Raw genomic sequence first — 27438 nt, 5'->3', positions numbered from 1 at the left:
CATTATTCAACAGATCACAGCTTATCATAAGCCTTCCCAAATCTGGACCTTAGCGTCCAGAAATCTGGGTGCCTGCATGAACCCTTCTAAGCTTAATTACCAGCTCAGATTTGATCTCGCTGCCATCAGCCAAGTGATTTCCAGGACTTGGCTCCCTCTCTGGTCTCCCAAAACCTTCTCTAACGCCAAGACTCAAGAAGCCCTGAGTCTTACCACCAGGGAAGTAAGGCCCCTCCCTTGTCTCTTTCTTTTTTATTTCATTCCAGCTCCCCCTCCCTGTTATCCCTGGCGATACTGTACTTAACTCTGATGCAAAACAGCAGAGGGCGATTTAAACCTTCCCCTGAGGCTATGCAGTTAACCTAGTCAACGGTAACAACAAAGAGATTTTCCCCCTCCTCTTCCTAGGCCTTAATCAGAGAAAAACCAAACAGGTTTTAAAAAGAAGAAAAAACATCAAAATATTCTCTGTAATCAAGATGACAATATACAGGATCAGATTGCTTAAAAGAAAAATGAATAACAGTCCTTATCAGAAAAGAGATACAATTTAAACATTCAAGCAAATACACACATGTAATAAAACAAAACATATAAAAGCCTAATTGTTTCTACCTTTGTACTCACAACTTTGAAACTGAAGATTAGAAGCTTGAAGACAGAAACACCCCTCTCATAGCTGAGAGCCAGACAAAAGACACAGACTCAACATTCCCTCCCTGAGTTTTGAAAAAATCCAGTTTCCTGATTGGTCCTCTGGTCAGGTGTTTGGTTCTCTTTGTTAACCCTTTACAGGTAAAAGAAACATTAACCCTTAGCTATCTATTTATGACACAGCTCCTGTAGTGAAAGATTTTAATTCTATACAGGGATAGCAATCCTTTGCTGTTTGCAATACTTTGCTTTTGATTTGGTATGTACGAGCCAAGATACTAAAGAGTGAGGCTATGCTGGGCTCTAGTCTGTAATGCTTACTGCCATTGCTTGATTGAGAAAATGCCTTTAGATTTTCATACGGAAATTTCATATTTCAAAATACTGTTGTAGTTGTGCTGAGACCATATATTTGTGAGTTTCATGCCTTCTTTTTGCATTTAAAAAATGAAGTGTCCTATAGTGGAAGAGTAGTTGTGTGAGTTCACATGGAATTCAAATGGCAGGCCAAATTTTGGGGGGATTGGTAGAAACACAGGCTGTTTGGAATAAGCCTTGAACAGAAGGGCAGGGTTCCGCTGGCCTATAAATCCCTGAATGAGCCTTTTAGGTTTATTGGATAACACTAATAACAATTACCAGTAAGCAGAGTGCTAATTAGATGAGCAGGGTGGGGGAAAGAGACAGCTGTGGTGAGACATTAAATGCAACCACATCCAACAGTTTAACTGCAGCTGTAACATTTGGCCATGGCAGTAATTTTCATCCCTTTTTATTTAATACACAAGGAGTTCTGCTTTTCAGTACTAATAAGTTTTAACCCTTTTAAAATTAAAATGCTCAGTGATCAGAAGTAAGAAGTGAAAGCAGTAGTTCTGAATGCACCAACTCCTAATTTTCCTTCCTGTAACAAGGTGTCCTGCCTGTGAATGCTTTTACTTTTAAATTCAAATGTGTTTTAAGTGTTAAAAAAATGAACAGGGAATGATTATGAAACAATGAGTGTACAAAGTCCTATTAAAGTGGATATGACTGCTGTATTGTATCATCAGCATCAGCTCCCAATTATCAGTTTCACAGTGGATCTCTCTTAATTACTTTAAAGCAACTTTCATGCTATCTGTTTACAGTTTAACACTACAACAAGACACCTTTGTCAAAAAGTTGTACATCAAAGCATAATGAACAAAGTTGTAGGTATCAAGAACCAATTTTATTATTCACAAATCCATATCTTCTAGGGTCCCCTTACTGAGATGATATGCTGCTGTATAAAATGGCAGAGGTCTTAAATGGCTTTCTCATTCTTAGGTTTTCTAACTAGTGCAACCTGCTCTTTCTAAACTGAATCCACAGCTACATATGTATATTCCAGAGTAGTTACTCATCTTCACTAAATGCACGTTCTTTACCTGCTTCTGTGCTTTTCCACTCTTTGCTCTTAACATAAGTGAAAGTTAGTGACTTCAACACTTGTCCCTCTTATACTCAGTGTTTTGGCCTAGTGTTTCTCCTAAGGGTGGAAACCTAGCTGTGTAAGTGAGGTAAATTCTCTAATCCTAAATGAATGCTTGTCTTAATCTTCAAGGTCATATCATTTATCAAACCTATCTTCAAACTTGCAATATGAAACTGAGACAAAAGTGTTTGGTCCACATGCTCACGAACAGATCATCTTTCTTTCAGGGACACGGAGAGAAATGGCATTACTATTACCCTTGTCAATAAATTCATGAATTAACTTTGTAAAGTATGGAAACATGGTTCTTTTTTTAAAGGAATTGCAAATCTTGTTTCTTTAGGAATTATTGCTTTTTAAATACATTGACAATTTAAAATCTCCTCTTTGTACTTTGAGAACGTAAAGGTCTACAACAGTGGTTCTCAAACCTTTGTACTGGTGACCCATTTCACATAGAAAGCCTTTAAGTGAGACCCCCTCCATAATAAATTAAAAATGGGGTTTTGGGTTGCCCTCTGTTGTAGGGTTTATTGTCAGTGTGTCCCCTGGGGTTTTCGTTCCCCTTTACAGTAGCTTTCTTGCTTTCTGCCACTTCTATCCACGTGGCTCCAATCTCCTCCGCCTTGGTGAGATTTTTGGGTTTTCCATCTTGGATGTACCGTGTTATGTCCTCAGGAACACCATCCAAGAACTGCTCCATTTGTATGAGGAGGTGCAGTTCGTCAATGGATTGAACATTGGTTCCTGATATCCAGGCCTTATAATTCTTTCCAACGTAGTAGGCGTGTTTGGGAAATGACCCATCTGGTTTCCACTTTTGGGTTCTGAAACGCCCCATATCCGGTTCCCATTCTGTATCTGCCTTGGTTTGAACGTTTATAATCGTTCCATTTTGGTCCTTTTGGCATTTCAGCCCACCACCTCGCTAATAGGGTCAACTGAGGTGTTGACCTCAGCTCTACCAATTACTGTCTTCAGCGATCTGTACCAATGCAGGCTCTTTTCAATTTCTCAAGGAAGGGCCTCAGTTTCATCACCTGGCTTGCTAGTGCTGGGAAATTTCTTGTGCGGTTGAACAACAACTGGCGACGGTGGTAGGATTGCTGGAGCATGTTGCGTAGCCTGTGCTACTTCCAGTTCGTCTTCTGTTATGTCCTTCTTCACTTCTGGTGTTGTTTCCCTCCCTCTGATCTACTGTCTTCTGTGGGCTGCATTTTTTTTCTTCTGTAGGCACATCTCTTCTTCTTTGTTTTTTATTTTGTTGGGCACCTTTCTTACTTTGTGTTTTTTCTTTGCGTAGCTGATTTTTTGCTTCTTGTTCTCTTTTATGGGCTGCCTGCTTCTTGGCTGTCTGCCCTTAATAAGTTCTAATCGTCTCCTATGGTTCATCTTCTTGTGCTATGGTTGTTGCCCGGCTCGTTCTGTTTTCAGGCTTTCCTGGACTCATGGTCTTTTCGTTCGGGTGTGGGGTGCTCTTCGTGGTGTTTATTGTTCTGACACTGCTGCTCCTGTTGTCTCCTGTGTTGGTTTGCCTAGCCAGCAGTGCCTTTCGCTTTAAGTTCCTAGCTAATGTTTGAGTATTAAATGAAGCCCAAACCAAAAACCACTTTATTGTACCTGTGTGTTTGCTGGTACTTTGATTCCAATCGGAATTCTACTTGTTAACAAAAGATCCCTTAATGTCACCTTAATGGCTCCTTCGTCTAAAACAACACCTTAAGCAGCAGAAAAAAATTTCTCTCTGGCTACTTTTAAAACCCAAAACCCTTTCTCTTGCTAAAGAAGCCCCAACAGAGAAAAAGAAAAACAATATTCCTACTTGGCTACTGGGATTCTTATTATCCCAACGCGTTCCGACCATGTCATATACTTCCAAATCTGGACCTTAGCGCTCAGAAATCTGGGGCCTGCATGAACTCTTCTAAGCTTAATTACCAGTTAGATTGATCTCGCTGCCACACCAGCGAAGTGATTTCCAGGACTTGCTCCGCTCTGCTCTCCAAAACCTTGTCTGGGGGACCCAAGACTCAGAAGCCCTGATCTTACCACAAGGGATAACCCCCTCGCCCTTGTCTTTGTCTCTGCTTTATCATCCCCACTCCCCTCCTCGGGTTATCCTTTGCGGTCTGTACTTGAACTCCGTTGAATGCGCAAACAGAGGCGGCAAATTTACCTTTCCCTCTCTCTCTCCCACCCAGAACTCCTCTCTGGGCCTTAACCACTGAATTACGATGCATATCTCTTACATCACAAAGCCAAGAGGCCATTCTCCTGATCCACAAAGAGACACGAAACCCCAAATACAAAGGAAAACAGAAAGACTTTCTATCTTTCCCTGCCCACCAATTCCCTGGTGCGCAAACTTGACCTTACGAAATCTAACACAAAGAGAATTCCCCTCCCCTTGTCCTTAGCCTCCAGAAGAGAAAATATCAAATCTAAGTCTAAAAAGAAGAAAAAAAACACATGAAAATATGAATCTTCTGCTTAAGGTTTGACAATACACAGGCATTACTTAAAAAAAATATAGAATAACAGACTTATGCTAAAAAGAGATTACAATTTAAACATTCCAGGCAAACGTAACACACATGTATAACAAACAAAACATATAAAGCCTATTGTTTTGCTACCTTTTGTACTCACAACTTTTTTGAAACTGGAAGATTAGAAGCTTGAAGATAGAAAGAAGCCTCTCATAGCCAAGAGACAGACGAAAGACTCAGAGTCAAACATTCCCTCCCCTGAGCTTTGAAAAATCCGGTTTCCTGATTGGTCCTCTGGTCAGGTGTTTGGTTCCCTTTGTTAAGCCTTTACAGGTAAAAGAAACATTAACCCTTAGCTATCTGTTTATGACATACTTCTTTATGTATTTAACACAATTATAAATGTTGGATGCAAAGTAGGGCTTGAGGTGGAAACTGACAGCTCTTGACCCCCCCATGTAATAACCTCATGACCCCCTGAGGGGTCCTGACCCCAGGTTTGAGAACCTCTGGTCTACAAGAATTGCTTTGCCCTAACTCTCCACTCAACTCTCAATGCCATCCCACCAAAACAGAGATTAGCACCTCTTCATTTTGGGGGCTCTTCTATCTCATAATAAGTGTTAGAAACTCTGATGACAGTAGCAAGTTGGTTGGCTTCTCTTATTCTGTCTGCATGGTGTGTTCGTTTTACTTAGCCTACATTTACTACTCTTTATGATTACTGAATTTGTCTTCCTCTTCATTAGAGAGAGACATATTTGATTAGAATACTGTGAGCTTCAGCACATGGGTCTTTTGTAACCTAAACTGATGAAGAAGCTGATACTGAGGTTCTCTCTGAGGTATTGTTCTTACTGGGTAAAATTTCAAGTCAGAGAGAATAATTGTATTGTCAGGTATCAAGTACTCAAACTAGTATAGCCCATACTACTGCCTTAAGGAAAGTAACATTTGTAGCCTGCCAGCTTTTAAGGGAGCTAACCTAAAAAAGCAGTCTCTACGGTTTCATTCAGTAGTGAAACACATTATGGTTGATTTTCCTTCACTGAATTGTAAAGGAAAATAAATAGTAACATTTAAAAACTATTTCAGAATGATTTTTCCATGTATGTGCCTTGTTCAACTTTATTGTAAACCTCCTTAAATGGATGATAAAATGTAATATTAACAATTATGTCAATGTTGCTGTCCTCACAATGTACTTCAACACACATTATTTTTGCCCTTCATTCTCATGTAATAAAATTCTAATTCACGTAGGGCCAGATTTTTAAAGGTATTTAGGTGCCTGAAGATGCAGATAGGTGCTTAGGCACTTGTGAATATCTGATTAAGCACCTCTCTTAATCTTTAGGTGCCTGAATACCTTTTAAAAATCTGGCTTCACTGACTAGGACAGTGTTTCTTAACCTGGATTCCAAAGTGTTAGGCATATCAAATAAATTCACAGATTAGCAATAGGAGCAGTTTAAGATTAAGTTTCAGATAAAGTTGTGCAATATTTTCAAATATAAGTATCTTTAAACATTTAAACTATATTTTTCTTACCGTAGTTCATGTATCACTTCATTTAGATGTGTTTGGGGAGAGGGGGAGAAAACTCTGTGGTTATCTTACACACATTTGAATATTAGACATTTACAGTAATAGTCTTTTGGCCTTCAGAATCTGTTACCTCAAATGCCCATAAGATGGTGCTCATCAGTTGTGATTTTGTGTATGGATAGACCTGTTATAAGAATCTAAAGATGTATACAATCCTATTATGACTGAGAGTGCAGATGTATTGCTTTGGATTATTTAAAATTATATATACTCATAGTATTGTGTGCTGATATAGAATATATAAATTAATATGCTATTTTGGACAGTGCTTTAAGAACAGGCTCCAATCATATGCTAGCTTTGCTACTTTTAGGAAAGACTGTGTGTCATTCAAATTACCTGATGCTGATTGACAAAGATGGTAAATGACCACGTAACCTTTCTGACCTTAAAATGAAAAATAAATATTCCATATTAGGTGTAAAACAAGTTATTTTATTTAGTCTGATCTTTGCCTTTTGCTGTTTTCTTTTCCTTTATTGCTATTTGTTTCAAGCAGCTCCTCTGCTGTGCCTACTTCAACATCAAAATTTTCCTCCTTTGAAAATGGTTCCGGTATTGATCATGTTGTTTTGTTCTGCTCACAAATGTCTATGGGCTCAGCCTGATAGTTCTCTGCAGGGCAGATACAAATGAATGATTTTTTTTTAAATAAAAGAAATCAGATTTTTTTATTTAAATCAAATTTTTTTGATAAAATGCTTTTTGAGAAAAGATAGTTTTAATTAAGATACATTATAGCTCAAAGATATCTCATCATGGAATAGGGATTATAAATTCTAATTTTATAGTATGAGACAATATATTCATGTAATGTTTAAGAAAAGTTTTGTAAATGAGTTCCAATAGTTCATGGATTAGGGACCCAATTTTATGGAGTTCCAGGGGCTTCTGTATAGATTATTTAGGTTAATCTTTCTATCTATCCAATGGGACTCAGTGCTCAGTCCAGAAGATACCATCAGAGATGTGTAGTTTTGCAATTCTCAGACTGTGCATTTGTGGCTCCAGAGATAACATGCTCGTTGACAGCAAAAATGTTTTAAAATAAATACTATATAGAGGTGAGAAATGATAGACCTCAACCCTATTGTCCCTCTGCAAATCTGTGTACACAGAGTCAATCCCTTACCTCTCTCTAAAAGTGCAAAGTTTCAAAAAGTTCAATGAATAGACAATTGAAGGGGGTGGAATAGATCTAGAAAAGGAGAAGAAGTCCGGAGATAAATGTGAGCAGGGAGGGACAGGCAGTAGAAACAAAAGTGAAACTGTTTTTGAGCAGCATATTCCAGAAATCTTGAGGTCTTTCTGAGTGTAGCCTTCATTGATTTGAGCTCTACCTTAGCGTTCTCTCACTAGAAGGGAAAACCTATAATGGCAGTAGGCCATAAAAGAGACCCGGTTTGGCAATATTTTGATGAAGTACCTCTACTTGTGGGTAAGACAGGCATGTGTGCAAAATGCACACAGTGTAATAAAGAAATGCAAGGGCTGGTTGCCCAAATGAAACAACATCATGAGAAGTATTCCTTCTCAGGAGGAAGCTGCGTTGATGATGATGAAAGGAACATGTCTGAACACGCAGGATCTTCAGGTTGGTAACGACCAACAAGAATGCACTTTTATATAGAAATCCATGATTAAATCGAGTCTTCCTGACTAGTGATTAAATAATCATTTACATCAATTTGATTTAAATCAAATCCACCCTGGTTCCCTGTGAACAAATTAACGAGCTCTACAGACAGTGGGTTAGTGGAAGAAACAATAAATATTTATTAACTAAAGCAGTGCTCATGTTTAATGGCCAATGTTTTGTGGCTAGCCAGAATACTATTTCCAGTTCCAAATGTGGTGTGTGGTGGACTGGGCAGTTTGTAACTCTGGTGTGCATAATTCTGAGGTTTTCTGTAACCCCTTAATACTAATAACATAAGTTGAACAGTAATATTAAACTGGGTTTATGAAGAAAACATTCCCTCGATTAGGCTTCTTGTGAAGCAAGTTTTTTTCTTCTTCCTAGATACTGCAAATTAATATTCTAGGAAAACTCAACTATTAGTTTCAAAACTGTTAACCTTTGTAATGAATTACTGTCGTCTTGCAAAAAAGTAGCCTGCCTGTGAAGACTGTTTAAAACAGGGATCGGCAATCTTTGGCCTGCAGGCCGCCAGGGTAAGCACCCTGGTGGGCCGGGCTGGTTTGTTTACCTGCTGTGTCCGCAGGTTCAGCCGATCGCGGCTCCCACTGGCCATGGTTCACCGCTCCAGGCCAATGAGGGTGGCAGGAAGCAGTGTGGGAAGAGGGATGTGCTGGCTGCTGCTTCCCGCCGCTCCCATTGGCTTGGAGCGGTGAACGGCAGCCAGTGGGATCCGCGATCAGCCAAACCTGTGGACGCGGCTGGCAAACAAATCGGCCTGGCCCACCAGGGTGCTTACCCTGGCGGACTGCGTGCCCAAGGTTACCGATCCCTGGTTTAAAACCTGAAGCCTGAGTGGGAATATTTTCTGACTGTTTGGAGTATGCACTGTTAGTAGACATGAGGCTATATAGATGCAACTTGAGATGTTCTAAGCAGGAGCAATATTTAAGTGTTTTTTTACGGGACAGTCTGGAATTGTTTCTATGACCATTATTCAATGAATTGTCTACAGTTTTGAGTGGACTTTCTCTGTTCTGTGCTGATTGGCTGTTTTGTGCCAATCCCCTCCTCCCTTAGTCTTGTCACCTTACTTTACTCCACACCTGCCCTTATTCTCTCCTCCCCTGTCCTTACACCCTTGGCCCTCTTCCTGTCCCTTTTCTTTCCATGTAGCTTATCCCACCTAAGCTTATCTTTTCTTTCCATGTAGCTTATCCCCCCATGGCCCCTCAACTGTGGATTGAACTAACTAAATATCATCTTGTAGAAATGGCAGGCTTTTTTAACTGCATGAACAGGATAGTGAAGTGCAGAAACAAAGTTGATAAATAATCCTAAAATTCATCATTTAGCAAGGTAAAATACAACTTGAAAGTTAAGTCATCTGTTTTCCCCAAGATTTGGGGGATTGGAAAAATGGCACTCTTTTCTTGGGGAGGGGCAAGTGCTTTTTTTAAAGTTGGGTTATTTTGCAGTGTGAAAGAATGTGAATAAGCTACAGGATTTGTCCAAAGAGCAGGATGGAATTTTTCTGATTAGTAGTTTATTCACCATAAATGCAGCTTTAATTGACCCAAAACTATTTTGTAAATAAGTCTGATGCAAATTCACCAAATAGTTTAAACCAAAATGTTTTTTTGCAGCTTAGACCATTCACAAAATGGAGGGAGGAAGAGGTGGTGCCACTGCCACCCTTCTTGTAATCTTTAGCCGAGTGGTTAGAGCACTGGAATGTGGTAGACCTGGTTCAATTCCCCTCTGCCATCTCCCATTTGGAGATGGGATTTGAACTTGAGTCTCCTGTACTCCAGGAGAGTGCCCTGTTCTCTGGGCTGGAATATTCTGCTGTGGGTATCAATCTCTTTTGTTTACGTTGATGTTTTTTTATTTAAATTTAGGAATTATTTTGGGGGAAGTTCTACGACCTGTGTTGCACAGATGGTCAGAGTAGATGAGCACAATGGTCCTTTCTGGCCTTAGAATCTGAGTATGAATGACAATGAATAATCATTTGGTCATAGAGAGTGAGATGTGGTTCATACACATTCCAGCTCCTGCTCCAATGACTCTTAAAATATTTATACACAATTAAGTAGCTTCAACAGAGATTGAGACCCACATCAGAATATTCCATAGTCTAGTGGATTAAGATGCTTTCCTGCAATGAAGGAGACCCAAGTTCAAATCTTGTGCCCACATCAGGTAGTGGGGGAAATGGAAGCTGGTTCTCTTTTGTCCCAGGTGTATGCCATAAGCACTGGGCTAATGGCTATAAGGGAGGTAGTGCTGCTGCCACAACCATCCCTTTTCCTGTTGTATGAAGCTAGCTCTTTAAAAATACCTTAAACAGATTTTTTTTAATATGCTTAAATTTTTCAAAAACTTTGGAATGTTTAGCCCAAACCAGATTTTTTTATGCTGTCAGTGAACTGAAAAATCAGTCATTTAATTCAGCTCTTTTTGTACGTGCCTTTTACAGAAATTTGCAAAATATAATGCATCTAGATTTTTGGATCTTAATAGGTAAAATAAAAATAAATCAAGTAAGGCCTTGTCTACAGGCACAAATTGTACCACTTAAATCACCCTATTGTGGATGTAAGTATATTGGTATAACAGTGTTGATATTGGTATGGCTTCCTTCTGTATGGGAATGGTAATGAGCTATACTGGTATAACCATACTAATTGTACCAATATAATTATTTCAGTAAAAACAAATCACACATCTAACCAAAACAGCTATACCAGTAGACCAGTTCTAAAATAAAAAATATTTTTTGTACTATTTTTCTTTAGAAACTAATATTTATGAACCTCAAGATACTCCACTATATGCAATGATCTAATAATGACACTATTTGTGTCATTCTCAGCATTAGACCACTTTGTCATACCTCATTTTAGTGCTGGTAATTCCAGCTTTTTCTTCAACTCTTTCCTTAAAATGTTGCTCTACTGAGGCTAGCATCAGTGTCATCTTACTCAGTCTGTTCCCATTGTAAGCAAGCAAGCAGTTACCTATGTGGAAACCAGTTGAAGATAATGATGTTGCCAAGAGCCTAATTTGAAGGCATTTGGGATTTGAAAGATGATGATGCACTCAGTTCCGAATTTGGCTTGGAAAAGGAAAGAACCTAGTGTGGCTGTTAGATCCCAGGTTGAATTTTTGGGATGGGCAGTTGAATGAAACATTGCTTTACTTGTAAACTAAGCATATTTGCTCTGAGTTGATACATTAATATGATAAATATCAAAACCCACTGCCATTTTCAGTTATTTTTCACAATGCAGCTACACTTTGAGTCCTGATATCTTGCTTGTAAGAGATGATATAAGATGGAGTGATTTTTCTTCTTTGAAATTGACATTCCTTGTGCTATCAGTAAATAAAAGTGTAGAATTTCACCACTAAATGTAAAGTTGCCTGAATGCCCAGAGAGATCAAAGACATTTTGTAGCCATGCAATTTCTGCACAAAATTTTAAAAAGAATTTCCTATCTAAATCAAAGAATGACATCAGAGTCTAAATTTATTACTAAGGAGATGGTCCTTTCTTCTTTTTGTTTTGGTGGCATTATTCTCTCCCTTTTAAGATGATACTTTCTTAATGTTCAATTCTAGCAGATTTTTTTAGGGCCAGATATAATTCAGTGAAAGGGTGGATGAGGAAAAAGATTTATTGTCATCTTTTAATCTCAATTTTTAGAAGAAAAGCATATTCTAAGAAACACTACCTTGCGTATTACCATTTTATGTTTGGCTACAGCCTTCTTCAGGGTATCTATTGTAGCTTCGTCCAGGGGATTATGTTTCATTTTGATTCGAGTGAGAAAGCAAGTGAGTAATGTTAAAACATCCTTCTAAATTCTAGTGCTGGTTGTCATTCCAGAACAAGCTTTTTCTTTGCAAATGTAACTAAATAAAATGAAATAGCTTGCAATATTGGGAACCACATTATTTCCAGGATTATCTGGGTTTGTGTCTAAGTTTTGGAATTAAACCTGCTGATTAAGTTGCATAAAGCTTCAAAAAATGGTCAAGCCTCAGCAGATGCTGCTTTTGGCTGTGGAGATCTGCAGTCTGTTCAGATCAGTTAATTAACCTGATCTCTGCTGTCTTGTTCTTCATTGTACTTCTCTTAGAAGCCCAGAAGTCTACTTTAGTGGTAATTACAGATACAGAAAATGACCATTTTGCTAGCTAATTGTTTGCTTATGTCAGGCTTTTATTTCAAACCCCTCTAGTCTAACAGTTGTTGGCTTCCTGATTTTAAAGAATCTGATAGATTTTAGCTGGACATAAGAGGGCAGACTGAAGAAAAGCTCTCTTGTCTGTTGGTGGCACAAGAATAGAGTAAAATTGCATTTTTCATAATGTACATGATGTGATTCAGGGATTTTTGTATTCTGAGACCTGGTTTTATATCCTGATCAGTTTATAAGTGAGTTTGATTTCCTTATAATCCCCATCAGTGCATATTACATATTGTGTAACTACTACACAATGTGGCACAACTGAGAAATGTTCCTTCCTCATAGAGAGACTCAGTACTGGAATTACAACTGGATTGGTAGAGCTGCTTGGGAAAATCTAAATTACATCTACCTAAACTAGTCTCTAGTCAGTGCTGTTTTGGCTTTACAGAGAGGGGTGTAGGATCATGAAGAACAGAGATAAAAACAGCTGGCAACTCATCAAAAGAAACCAGTGGCAACATCTTTATTTCAAGATCTAACTTTTTAAGCTTAAGTAAAATTAAGATTTCACTGTTTTGATGGGATGAAGATGAAGGACAGGGAGTCACAGTGGAGAAATTGATTACTGAAGTTCTTATTAGCAATGTATTAGAAGAACAGCTGCTTTACAGTTACTATTTTTTACTTATTTACTTTTAAGCATGGATAATGTAATTGGTGCTGTACAATACACAGAAATCCATGATACTACGTCCCAAAGAGCTTATGAGCTAGAAGACAGACATAGAGGCGAGATGCACTGAGAGACTTGTAGGAATATGTTTACCTTAAATAAAAACATGTTATGAGTTGTCTCAGCCTAAAATTGGAATTCACAGCCAAATGTGACACATTAATATGCTATGTATGAGTACATCTGTCTATATGGACAGACATGTGCATACATACAATTCAATATTAGTTAGGGTGTTGTCAGTGTTTGTATGTATAAAAATTATGGAATCATTTATAGCTGCTCCATAGCTAGAAGAATTTTAGTTCTAAGGACACAACTTCATAAGATAATTCTTAGAAAAATATTTACTAAGTTTTGCAGAGGAAAGATTAAATTTTTTTTTTAAACTTTGTAAGTCTGTCCTTTAAAAAAAAAAAAAAAAAAAAAAAAAAAAGTGCCTTCCTCATATTACTTTGTGCTTCTCTAGCTAAATAGTCTCCAGCTCTAATATTCATTCATTTTGTTCATGTTTGTATACACACATTCTGATAGCATAAAGATGGGCCACTTGAAAGAAGAAGAAAAAAAGAAACATGCAAAAGTTGGTGTTAATTCATCTTATGTTAACTTATCACTTATTGTTCAGCAGAACTGGTAGGGTAGACTAGAAAAAAGGTGTGATTTTCAATTTTAAAGTTAGCTAATGTGTATTACTTAAGAGATATTTAAAAATGTGCTGGCATCTACTATAGATAAGGTTAACACCTTTAAACATGTGCTATCTGAGCCTATCTGTGCTCCCTAGAGGGATTTAGTCACCTGAATATTAGGTTAGTGCAGGGGTCGGCAACCTTTCAAAGAAGACCAAAATATTTCTAGAGCCGCATCACCTGCAAAGCTACTTGTAAAGTTAGAATTTATAAACTAATAATAATTGAACATATTAAAGTTATTACTACTCAAGTACTTTTAATGCGACTAGAATCTAGGTGCTTCAGCAAGGGCTGTACCAGACTGCCCACAGCCTGGGTAGGTAGCCATGATGTTGAATCATGCTGGGTCCATGCCACTGCATCTTCACTGATATCTTTAGCCAGGGTAGCTAGATTAAAGCTAATAGAGCTACAGTCATGCTTCTGATTGCGATGTAGGCACCCCACCTTGTACAGTACCTAGCCCAAAGGGGACCTGATCTCATTTGGGGCCTATTGATGTTACTGACTTACAGATAAGTTTGGACCCATCTCTCCTACAAATACAGATTTGGGTTTGTTAAAATGCATTTGCCACAGGGCCTGTAGTGATGTAACAGTCCCTCAAGTAAGACTCAGAATAAGGCCAGTATCCTGGCAGGGGGTCACAGTAATGCAATGTCATTGTACAATATGTGTGCTCCCTGCGGGCTGAGTGATCTCTGCCCTTCTGAATCACAGGGTGCCAGGAGCGTTGCGTACCCGCAACAACGTAATAATTACACCTGTACTGCAGTGGATTATGTGCTTATAAGAACCTCACCCTGGCCTTGTATCAGACTCTGAATCCCTGGTGGAGGGGAAGTGGCTCCTGCCGGGGTGGCGCTTGCAGGTGCGGGCAGTGCATGAAGACCCGCTGCTCTCCTCCCCCCAGCGAGTGCACAGAGATGCGCCAGCAGCCAGCCGCTTCCAGGAGCGGTGTGGGGCTAGGGCAGGCAGGCAGCCTGCTGAGCCCTTCTGTGTCGCTGGCCGGAAGTCACCTGTGGTAAGCACCTCCTAGCTAGAGCCTCCACCTCGCACCCACTGAAAAAACAGCTGCCTGCAAGGGGACAGTTAAAGAGCCACATGTGGCTCTGGAGCTGCAGATTGCCAACCCCTAGGTTAGTGAAATGCATGCCAGGGTGGGGCTATGCTTTGTTCGGGGAAATTAAAGAAACTGTAGATTGTGCACTTATTTTTGTAGCATGTTGCAAAAACCATCCTTTTAGCTGTTTTGTGGGGTGAAAAACCAAGGGGGAAGGAGAGGCAGTCTTCTGAGGATTGGTACGTGGGGCACTGAGTTTAACAATCTGCAAATCTAGAACTTGGGCTCATGGGGATTCTGGGCTGCTGACACCTTTGCATCGCCACTGGAGGCTTAGGTTTGGCTCCCATAGGAGAGCCCTATGAAGCTAAACTCAGCAGGAGGTAGTGCCCAGTAGGGCCTGTGTGGTGGACCCTCTTAGCCCACTGATTGACCAGAACTGATACTTAAACCAGAAAGCCGTCATAAGAAGCCGACTGAGCAACAACTCAGACTGCCTGCCTGCTTCTGCTTCAGACCCTGTTTGTGGTGGACCATAGACTCTGTCTTCTGACCCTGGTTTGTCCTTGACTTCACTATTCAATTGCTGTCTGTAACCTGGCACCAAACCTTGACTTGCTGGTATCCTAATCTGGCTTGACTCCAGTGCTGCTGTTGCCTGCTGCCTACAACTTGGTGTCTGACCCTAACTTACCAGCATTTTGACCTGGCTTGCTCTTGATCCCGCTACTCATCTCCCGATCACAACTTAGCAGCGGACCAGGGCACATCAACCACCCATAGTTGGGCCCTGACTGAAGCATTTGAGGAATATCTACGCTACGGAGACTGTACCGTTATAGCGATGTTTCCATAGCTATGCTGGCATAACCCCCTCATATTACAGATGCAGCCTATGCTAACTGAAGGGGTTTTTCTTTTGGTGTAGGACAGATTCTCAAACTGTGGTCCATGGATCATCAATGGTCTGCAAGCTTCATTCAGGTGGTCCACAGATAATTCCCTCTACGTGTGCACCTGGGCAGCCACACATGAGAGAATGAAGGTCCACTCACCTAATTAGTGGAACCACGCAGGAGTGGTTCCACTAATTAGGTGCCTGGACAAGACGCACATGTAAGGTGAGGTGGTGGCCTTGGGGGGAATAAGGGGTAGGTGGCAGGGGGCAGTGGGGTGAGAAGAGAGGGTGATGGGGAGTTTGGCACATGCAGGACTGTGGCGGCCAGAGAAAGAGGCGACTTTCCCCAGCTCCAGGGCTGCAGCTGTCGGGGAGAGACCTCCCTCCTTCCCAGCCCCAGGTCAGGGGCTGTTGTGGCAGGGGAGAGAGGGCACATTGATTGTATTAGAAAGGTAAGACTACTGATATTATAATGAGTTGTTTGCTTTTATTTGTAGAACAAAAAAAGTTTATTAAGTATGTGTGTTTTGTATAGTGCTTTTATCCAAAGCACTTTACAATAGTTAGCTAATGGTACAAACAACATTTGGAAAGATCATTAAGTGGCCCACCGAGACACTCAGCAATTTAAGTGGTCCACGAAAAAAAAAACATTTGAGAACCACTTGTGTAGGATAACCACGTCCTCGAATGATGGTAGCTATGTAGATGGAAGCGTTCTTCTGTCAACATAGCTGTGTTGGACAGGGGTGTGGATTTTTGAGACTCCTGACCAACATAGCTAAAACCTAACTTTTAAGGGCAGACCACGCCTCAATCTTCTGTTCTAAGGATATGGCTTTTTTATATTTGTTAGCTGGTGAGTTTGTTTCTGGATTTGTCTTTGTGGGATTAAGCGGTTTTAATAAAACATCAAGGTGTCTAGACCCTGAAGTAATCTATATATAATAATATTAAAAATTGAAATGAAAATATTGTGTAAAACTTAGAAATATTACAGATAATACAATTCTGTAAACTAGGGAGGTAAATAGCGGGGTAACTAAAATAGTAACATGGCATAGTGCTTTTCACATCCTAGTGAGTTTAAATTCAGAGTAATGTAACTTGAACTGACTTTCTACTGGCTGTCATACAATGACGGATTTCTGATTTTTAAAATATGTCACAACCATAAATCACTAGTTTTCCAAGATTGCACTAGCAAGCTATTAAAGAACATGGCAGTATTTACTGTAGATAAATGCAAATTTAAAAAGGTTCTCTGTATCATGGTTTAAATGATTTAGTGGCTTTCAGAACACATATATGAATCTGATGTAATGGATTTACAAAATTTCATCTCCTGTATGGAGGCACAAATTTGCATATTATTAGACCATAACCTGGAGTCATATCTTACTTGTATATATTTAAACGGTGTCTCAGATTAAAATGTGCTGAAATAAATTCATTTTTAAAATAAAGGCCTTATTTAAGGCTATTAATACAGAAACTGGAAAAGGTTTTGGAGGAAAAAGGACATACATTTTATCTAGATTTAGACATAACAAAATGTTACAGAACTTTTTAAAACTAGGATAGTATGTCTATTCATGGGTCAGTGTTTCTGAGCGCTGTCTAAGTTAGCAGTGACCAGAAGTTGTTTGCTTTACGAGAAATCAATTGGTAGTTTCATTCATTTTCCTAGTTTCAGATATGAGGATGACAGCAGTGCAGTCATGATCGAGGAAAATAATTGAATGGGGAAAAAGGCTTTGTCTGTGTTGCATAAAATCAATTGATGGAATCATCCTAGTTGAATCCTGGAGTGAATCTAATATGTCTATGCTGCACCTGTATAATCTGACGTTCCATTATGCTGTGCATGCACACTGGAGTTGTTGATTTTTGTGTATATATATTTATGACGGCTCCTGACATTGCTATCTAGTACAGTGCATTCTGGGCAATTTTTGCTTGTTGTGGCCCAAAATATTGTGGAAGAGGGACTAAACTCTCCTAATACCTGGGAGTAATCCGTGGCCATACTTTTAGCCACAGAGTTTGTCTACAATAGATTTATATTTTTTAACTTTGAATTAAATGATTGCCAGAACTGAAACAGAAATCTTCATTTTCCATGCTGTCAAGCTGTTACCTTTCACAAATGCTAAATTTAGGGTGACCAGATGCTAAGGGGAAAATATTGGGACTGCCTCAGGGGACTCTTTTAAACACTCACCTGTCCAGGCGTTCGGTGGCAAATCGGCAGAGAGCCCTTCAGTCACGGATGGTCTTTGGCGGCATTTCGGTGGCGGGTAATAAATCCTGCCGCCAAAGACAGAAGCACCTACTGCTGAAATACTGCCAAAGACCGTCCGTGACTGAAGGACTCTCCGCCGAATTGCTGCTGAAGACCAAGAAACAAAATATCGGGACAAGTAGCATCCTGACCATACTCTGGTCGGGACGTGGGACAAACCCCTCAAAATCAGGATTGTCCCAATTTTATCAGGACGTCTGGTCACCCTGGCTAAATTCATCATAAGATGTGGAATGATTTAGTATTTTGAGTTTGAACTCTGTGTTAGTTTGTTCATGTGCTTTTTTTCATAAGGGCTTTGCTATAATCTTGTGCTTTGAACTAATAAAACTTGTAAAATGATGCTGTTAAGATACCAAACTGATAACATAAAAACATGTATAGTTACTTTAATTTTTTAAATTTTTGTCACTGGGTCAGATTTAGCCATGAGAACCATTTACATTTCAGTGGGAGTTGTGCCCAATGATAAAAGGCCTCAATTGTCCCTTTCTAGAAGAGCGTTCTTTGTGATTTATAAACACATAAGTAAACGCAGATCGAAATACTAAACCAAATATTAAAATAAGTCAATGTAAAACCAAAACAATTTTAAGCTGTTTTTAACTTGCTGTAAAATCAGTTCCTCTTTGCTTTAAAACATGGTAGTGGACTGTTTTAAAATGTGCAACATGTAAAAATCATGCAAGCGCTGCTAAAACACAGACTAACCTGATCAGAGTGGATAAGACACAACTGATACCTGGATAGAGAGGTGGAACCAACAGGGGTAGGATGTTACTTCTTAATTCTCTTCTCTTGGTATAGGTCATATCACCAGTTTGAGGAGGATTCTTATCTCTAGGGTCCTGTTTTTACATGAGCAAAAAGGATGCTTTTTTAAATTGTGAAATTGTCAGTTGAGCTAGCTTAACTCATTTGAGGCACTCAGAATGAGAAGAGGTTTTGATACAGTTAGTGCACTAAAGATAGTGTAGCTGGGAAGGTGCAAGTTGCAGTACTGTCTAGCTGCCTGAGTACATAGCTAGCAGCTTGGACAGGCAATATTCAGGATGTATGTTGCTACACTGACTCCTGGGGGAGTTCTGCACCACTGTACGTATGCAGAATTTATGTCCCCTGCAGATTTCTTTGCTTCCCTGCAGAAAAATGACTTTCTGATGGAGAAGCAAAAGGAAGCCACAAGAATGGTCATGTGACTTCCCCACCCCCACAGTATGTTTCAGGTACCCAGGGCAGCCAGTAGAGAGGTAAACCACTGTGGGGAAGGAGGCAGGACTGGGGAAGACCTGGGTCGTGGCTCCTACCTGTGCCAGGCTCTGCTGCTGGGCTGGGGAGGACAGGACTACTTCTTCCCCTGCATGGCATCCAGAGCTGTATTAGACCCCTTCCCCCCGATTTCTCTTCTGGCTATGGGAAGCTTTGCAAAAACTCTCCCCCCTGTGCTTCCTGCACCCAACGCTCCTCAGCTGTCGTGGGAGGGATCACTGTACAGGGAGCTGCTCCTCCAGCTGCCCAACCCCCATGTATCCAGACCCCCTCATACCCAGACCTCCTGCTGAGCCTAATCCCCCTGCACTCAGAACCCCCCCAATGAGCCCCACTCCCCCTGCACCACACCAACAAGCTACCCAGATCCATACCAAGCCCCAGCTAGATGCATCTGGATCCCTATCTGACTGAGCCTCACTCCAGCATCTAGACCCCACCACTGAGCCCTCACACCCAGAACCCCCTGCCAAGCTCTGTTCTCCCCCCACTCCAGACATTCCTCCTGCTGAGCCCCAACTATCTTCACCTGGAATCCCCTGCAGAGTCCCATTGCTGTTGCACCCAGAACCCTGTAACAAATCCCTGTGCATCCAGATCTCCTCTCCCCAATCCAACCCCCCCCCCCCCCCCGCATCCGGATCCCCCTCGAGCTGCCCGCACTCAGATTGGCCCACACAGGACCCTCTCAACCCACACCTGGATCCCCTCACATTAAGTCCCTCCACACTTGGATCCTGCCTTGCTGAACCTGCCTGCCCACACCTGGCAGGGCTCTGGGGTGTTTCTGGGGCAGGTCTGGTCCTTGCGCTGTGTCAGGGTTGGGTGCAGCCTCACCACTGAGTCTGTCTCCCAGGGGGGAGCTGCACAGTGATCTCCCACCTGTGTGCACCCTGCAGCCAGTGGCCTTCCCAATGCCATGCAGGAGCCTCCACATTTATTTGACAAATATAATTAGCAGAATTTTAAAATATTGTGTGCAGAACTGGTTATTTTTTGGCACAGAATGTCAGGAGTATACACTGTATTTTTAGCATACTAGCTCCATCAGACTAGTGCTGGTATGACTCTTTAAGCTGAGAATTAAGGCTCCTGCTCAAAGTGTAGGTATGTACTCTTAAGATAGCGATTCTCCAGATTTAGCAACCTGAGGACCCCCATTTTGATTTAAAATTTTTTGCTGACCCCTACTCAGCCCCAGGCCCTGGCCCCACTCCACTCCTTCCCCCTCAAGGCCCCGCCCCTTCCTTGTCTCATTCCTCCCCATCCCTGCACCTCCCCCTCCCTCCCAATGCTTCCTGCATGCTGCTGAACAGCTGTTCCCTGGCATGCAGGAAGCACTGGGAGAGATGGGGAGGAGTTGATCAGCGGACCCCCTGGAATATGGGGAATCTCCATATGAGAAATGCTCTGAGATCATCTCTCTACTTGTGACACAGTTGCCATCAGAGGAAAAACACTGGCTGGATCTGCCACATTATAAGAGGGGTGTGTGTGTGTGTATTGGGAGCGAGGGGCCTCCCAGCAGGGCATTCTCAGTGAGACTTGATCCCCAAGCCCTTCCTGCTCATAAGTATTTTTATCATGACTGCACTGACTTGTAATATCTCAAAATGTGATTCTTTCATACCAATACCTGCATTCGTGACAGATTCCTCTAATATATATCCTATTAAATGTGAGAAGGAATCTTTATAAAAATCCTCTGAGGGGTGGGATAGGGAGGTGTCCATGGAGAAGTTAGGAAAAGGGAGTTGTCACAATCAATACTTATTTTTTTTCTTTTTTCTTTTCCTCTATCCCACCTTTCTTTATCTGCAGAGTTCATTCTAAAGTCAGACCCATCTGTCCAAGCTCCTCTTACATTCTTGACCTGCGTGAATGTATGTGTGAATGGTGGCGGTGGTGATAGTAGGAGTTGATTTTAATGTTTATTCTGTAGCATCTAGGGGTCTGGACAGGATTGGGGATTCCTTGTGCTATGCATTATACAGACACAAAGGGGTCCATAGTCCCTACCCCAAAAAACTTAGAGCAAATATGTATATAGGGTCATATTTTGAAAGTTGATGGCTGAAGTGAACCCAACATACTTGGATCTGCATGTACCAAAGTTTCACCACACATTCAGATTGCATCTTCACTAGGAAGAAAATGTCTTCCTACCTCATGTTACTTCAACCTGTGAATCCATGCTAAAACTACAATTGCCTTCTCTTCAATAGAATGTCCTTATGTTAGTTGCAACGTATTAGCTAATGTGAGGTAAGAACACATATTTTCTTTATGAAGACACAAGCAGTTCATAATCTTGCATGTGTTGTTTTTGCTGGCACAAATTAAATAGCCTTTAAAAATTTCCATTCAAAAGGAATTTTGAGGTGAGTATCAGGTATGTCTTTGTGCACTGGACAAGCATGTTTGTTGGATGTACTCTACATATTCATTAATGAAGCAATGTATAGGCTTCAGAGTGAACTTTTTATGTAGAAGGAAAGAGATTGCTTGCGATGGTAATCTTTCAGTCTTCCTAGTGTCAAAGTGAGCAAGACAAGTGCATTAACCTACACATCAGGATTATTTTAATATCTCAAAGAGCAAGAAAGTTCTTATGCAAGTAAAATCTTAGTTCTTGGTGATATGAGTCAAAACTGTGGAAATGGTCAATTCTGTGGGTTTTTCACTGCTGTGGATTTGGACTGTTCCTAAACAAAAGTTAATTGTGGTCTCGGACTTAATTTAGTTACTTTTACTACATCGTGCAGGGAAAGTAGTTGCCCATTTATCTGAAGATTCTTAAATGTTTTCATTAGTGGCTTATACAGCTGCCCTGTAATTATAATTCCAGATCCTTAAATCTTCCAGTAGGGCAGAGTTTGGTAGCTACTTTATATTCAAAGCAACCTCCTAATTATGTGTTAAGTCTGAAAATTTCTGTATCTAGGGGCAGTAGCTGCACCAAATAAACAAGCCCCTGCAGCTCTTCCTATATCTTGTGAATCCTCCTTCCATCTTAAGTCAGATGGAAAATTCCTAGCAGTCATTTCATTTCCATCTTTAAATTTGTTTTATTCTCTCCATTTCTAGGTTTTGCTAACACAGGGAAACCTTAATATGCACAGTTTACTCCTAATCTGCTGATTTCTAGAAAGGTTTACTTAAGGCTTGACTGTTTGGGTTGGGTTGAAATTGAAGAGTGTCTATATTCTTCTTAGTCTCAAAGTATCAAATGCAGAAATTCCTTGTGCTTACTGAAGAGCTCCAGCTATTGATGTTGTTATGACTTTCTTTTCTGAAAGTAAATATAACTGGCAGATGTTAAAGATATAATGTAAAATTGGTGAAGATGTATTAGAATACTTTGAACACGATGCTTTAAAATCACTGCTGTATGCTTACACATTATACTACACCCTATAGAAAGAAAATGTTATGCCACCCTGTGGGTTGCTATAAAGAATGTTTATGAAGTTCAGTCTAAGACTTAAAATACGTTGAATTGGAGAGTTTTGAAAAATGTACTGTATGACACAGGAGACCAAATCATGCTAAAGTGCAGGGAAAGACTATACATCAGTTCAAAGGCTACATTATTCAAAAAAATACAACCATAAAAAAGTAATAAGATTACATTCTCACACTTCATGGCTAGTAAGGTGCATTAAGCTGCTCAGATATTCATAACTTACTGTGACATTTGGGAAGATTACATTTTGCTGTGCACAGCCATTACTGCAGCTCAGATAATAACTAGCCAGTGCATGGGCCTGGATTATGATCCCTGTCGTTGGAAACAAATTTGTGTTTTGAAGGTTGATAAGTTCCAAATCACCATTAGAAAGTGTTAATATGACATACTGTAGAGTGTGTGTGCTTATGTGTATCTAACGGGTATGCATGCATAGAGTATATAAAATATAGTCCACATTGTGTATACTGCTTTTCCTGTCTTTTTTTTGTCAAAAGATATTACTTAAAACACTTAAAGGAGAAATGTTTAAAATGTAGTGACTGCACTAGATATATACTTTTAATATAATACCTGCTAAAATATTTGTTTTTACTGGTTAGACTGGAAAATTAATTTGATAGCTTCCTGGGTGGGTTTTTACTGTTAATGGTGTGTATAGCCAAAAATGAAGGGTTGATAGTAGAAATGATAGGGTGAAGGTGAGGTCATCTTATTTGCAACTAAATGTTGACCTGTACAGTTCTGATGTGATAGCTTTTGACTGGTTAGTTAAACTAAATACATAATTAAATTAAAAACTATGGTGTGACTCTTAGCTGACAGCAATCATATAGCCATTGTATTTGCACCAAGGATTACTTTTACTTTTTGATTTCTTAGTCAAGTTTCATTTGGGAGACTGTCCTTTTGAGGAAGGCTGCAATCCATCTGTTAGGGTGGGTGATATGCTTGCATTCAGTATAAAATAATAATTTAAGAGTCGCTTCCTTGTTTTTGATCCAATTGTCTTCAGGCTTTTTTCTCTGACTTTTTTTGTTTTGTTTTAAGTGTGTTTTGTGATGTTACTACTTTAGCCCATTCCACCCAAGGATCTCAAGCACTTGGCAACCACAAGTGAATTAAGATAGACATGAACTTCATTTTACTGAAGGGGGAAACTGAGTGACTTGATAAAGATGAGAGCAAGTTGGTGGCAAAGCTGGGAATAGAATTCATATCTCCTGACTCCCAGTCCTGTGACTTTACTAGATAATACTCTGTTAGATGTTTCTTTAATTATTTACTTAAATTATTGCAATTCAGGAAAAATGAAAGGGAAATATAAATAACTTCTTAAAATGGTCATTCAGAAACTCTCCCTTTCTTTATACAACCTCAATCACCTTTGCTAGCTTTCTCAATTGCTTACGGTATTTGACATTATTGCTTTATGTTCAGAATGTTGAAAGGTGCTGCTTCCAACCTGGAAACAAAATTTAGGATCTTTTGGATATTCTACAGTGATTTGAGTGTTGAGTTATCATATTTAAGGGCATCAATTCTCTTCTGTTAGACATAATTGACCAAGTGAATAGAGCTGTTGGGGCTTATGGGAAGGCAAGAGAGAATAAGTATTTGGGGGGGGGGGGTGACTTCTGTCACAATATAACTTTAAGAAGGAAATCAGCTAGATTTCTAATTGGATACTGTTAAGCTGTCATTCTAAGTAACTGATCAAACCTGTCCAAATAATATAATTCATTTGTTTAGTTAGTTTTGAAAATATCCACATCTAACTCTTGAGATTTACTCACTCCCCTTCCACAAATGTATCAAGATATTTGACTCTCATGTGTCCCCCAAATTGAAATCATGATGTTATTTTCTTAGGAAGGCAGATGAGGAGAGGAGGAAGGAAGGAGAAAAGTGCTTTGTGATATCCACCTAAACACTTGAAATATCTAAAGAGATGGAATTCACCAAAAAATTATTTATTTTGTTTTTAGAAAGTCTTTCTGTAAATGGAAGGAAATGTAACACAAACTTGAACTTATATCTAAGATGTCATAGTACTGTGTTCATATTCATCTAACTTGCTAGAAAAGTCTAGAAATAGCCTGGTGAAACTGGTAGGTTAGTATGTTAACCTCAAGAGAATTAAATTCTAATTCTAGTTCAGGTCACAAATGAAGATGAGTTTTGATTTCTTTGTAGCTGTTCGCCTGTGCATATCAGAAACCACCTAATGTGGCAAAGTCACCAGTTTCTGCTCAAGAAAGGTCCATGACAGAAAGGTCTGAAGTGTTGCTTTTCTAGATTTAAGTGCATTAGCAGATCTGTAGGAGGAGGCATAATCATTAGTGTTGGGCTCCAACCAGTGCTGCTGTTCCTTCACTTTTTAAATGATCATTAACATTTACTCAGATACAACTGTTTTGTGCTATAATTTGAAAATGAATAAATAAAACCCCCAAACCTCATAGTACCTTTGCTTACGAAGTAAAATTGCAGTTGATGCACCTCTACCCTGATATAATATGACCCGATATAACATGAATTTGGATATAACACGGTAAAGCAGTGCTCCAAGGGGGGAGGGGCTGCATACTCCGGTGGATCAAAAGAAGTTCGATATAACACAGTTTCACCTATAACACGGTAAGATTTTTTTGGCTCTCAAGGACAGCATTATATTGGGGTAGAGGTGTAGTTCAATCCACTTTTCATCTAATATACATAAAGTGCAGCTTAATGTTTGTAAAGAGCAACACTTTTTGGTGAGGTAGGTTAGCTCTTTGCAGCAGCTGTTCTCTTACCTATCTGGGAAGTGCTTTTACAAACGGGTAAACTGAAACACAGAAGGGTCAAATGACTTCATCAAAGCTACACAGTGAATCCATAACAGAACTAGCAATTGGGCTCATGGGCTGCCATCTTCCCTAATCTAATACAAATCCAACCCCACAACCTCTGTAAATATTTCAACACACATCCTTGGGAACTTGCACAGCTAGTCCTAAATGTAAAATGATGTATGGAAATGATTGTTACTAATGCTTTGCCTTTTTTTCCTTAAAGCTTGTAGGGGGACATTTTGATCTGGAAATGAACTTTATTATCCAAGAAGGAGAGAGTATCATCTGCATGGTAGACTTGTTGGATAGATGTGACATCACTTGCCAGGCTGAGGTATGGAGCATGTTTACAGCAATCCTGAAGAAGAGTATACGGAATCTACAAGTCTGCACAGAAGTGGGGCTTGTTGAACAAGTGCTACAGAGAATTGATAAAGCTGACAATATGATTGCAGGTATGACTTTAGATGGCAACAGAATACGTTTATTTGAACTAAATATGATTGTGTTTATATAAAACCTTAACACAGCACTTTTATTGACAAAATAAAAGAATACGCATTTGGTCATTATGTACAGAGCTGCATGTATATCATTTTAATATTTTTTCCTTCAGATCTCTTAGTTGATATGTTGGGAGTGCTGGCTAGCTATAATTTGACGGTCCGGGAGCTAAAATTGTTCTTCAGCAAACTCCAAGGAGAAAAAGGAAAATGGGTAAACAACTTTGTTGTCTTAATGTTGGTTATACTGTCTCCTAATCTTTCCAAACAAAAAGGTCTATTTGCAAACGTTTTTAATAACCAAATATGAAAGCTATCAAAGATGTAGGCATCCCCCCAGTAGTATTATCAATAGATGTCTTCTTGCATATTAGTAATAAAATATATGGTGTAGAAGTGTGAGTAAGTTACCAATTAGATTTACGTTTGATCGCTCTAGGAATATTGATACTTAGTGCCTTCAGTATCCCCCTGACAAACAGGTCGCACTTCTCTTCTTTGTATAGCTGCAGATAATTTGATGGGAGTAGGTACCTGTTTTTCTTTTTATAAGTCAGTTACATGAAACAAAGGGAGGAAAAAAAAGCAGAGAATTAAAAAAAAATGTAGACTTTTTAAAAAGGTAGATTACACATACACAACCCAAAAAGTGTCTATTTTCACTTTTTTTTTTCCTTTTAGGTAAATATTGCAGAAACTGATTTGGTTAGCGAAGTAGGAATTTGTAGAAAGATCTGAATTTAAGGCAGTCTTGTAATGTCACTTGCCGCTTGATTCCAAAGCAAACTCCAAGTGAAAAGTCCCAGTATAAATTTTTTACTGTTTACACCTGGAGTGGAATAGGAGAACAGAACACCCCTGACAACCTCCCTCTCAAAAGTTAGCTTTTTTTTCTCATAAGATACTGATGCTACCAAATGTACTTTCTCCTCCAGGTGGAATCTAAACATCAGAATTGCTACTTTGATGGAAGTAGAAATTGCTTTAAGAATTGTTCTAAGCTCTTTGAAAAATATTTGTAATCCTGCTTTGGTGGCCCCTAAAATAATCTGCTCAATATAGAGTAGGGTGACCAGATGAGAGGAAGAAAATATCAGGACACTTGGGGGGGTCCGCCAGCAGACGGGGGGGTGGGGGGGGGAGCAGAGTGCTGTCGATGGAGTGAAATTTGCGAAGATCGGTCGGGGCGTGGGACAAATACCTAAATATCAGGACGGTCCCAATTTTATTGGGATATCTGGTCACCCTAATATAGAGAAAAGGCTTCTCAGATCTGGTTTCTTGCAGAGTAAAAAAAAAATACCTATTAAATATAAAAACCTATAGTAATACTCAATTAAAATTGAAATTTTTAAACAAAACTCCAGATTGCTCACATAGAAAATATTGTGCATGAAGATTTAAATTTAAGGCGAATGTAGTTAAAAATATTGCCTATGTTCAGTGTGAGTGAGTTAAGGTTCTCTTTGTAATGTTAATGTTTTTATTTCCTGACTCTCTTGTTTGCATTTAATTTTCTTCTTAAAGAACAAATACAGAGGAGAGAAAGAGGAGAAAAACATAACTGCATTGCTAGGAAATTGGACAGCTCCCTAAATCTTAAACTTAACTATCT

The 27438-nt window shown here is 39.6% G+C and overlaps 1 protein-coding gene across 7 annotated transcripts in view; it reads left to right on the top strand.

The window, feature by feature from the left end:
* Positions 1-27438, top strand: part of LRBA (LPS responsive beige-like anchor protein) — a 582443-nt gene that overhangs the window by 41684 nt on the left and 513321 nt on the right. For all 7 annotated transcript variants that reach the window (XM_032793241.2, XM_075066317.1, XM_075066316.1 and 4 more), the window contains exons 3-4: positions 25544-25775; positions 25937-26037. In XM_032793241.2, coding sequence (XP_032649132.1) covers positions 25544-25775; positions 25937-26037 — 333 coding nt within the window. The remainder of the gene's footprint in view (positions 1-25543; positions 25776-25936; positions 26038-27438) is intronic.

This window comes from Chelonoidis abingdonii, chromosome 5 (genome assembly GCF_003597395.2).
Source record: "Chelonoidis abingdonii isolate Lonesome George chromosome 5, CheloAbing_2.0, whole genome shotgun sequence".
NCBI classification, from domain to species: Eukaryota; Metazoa; Chordata; order Testudines; family Testudinidae; genus Chelonoidis; species Chelonoidis abingdonii.
The sequence above is the reverse complement of the archived record's forward strand: the minus strand, read 5'-3'. Positions and strand labels throughout refer to the sequence as shown.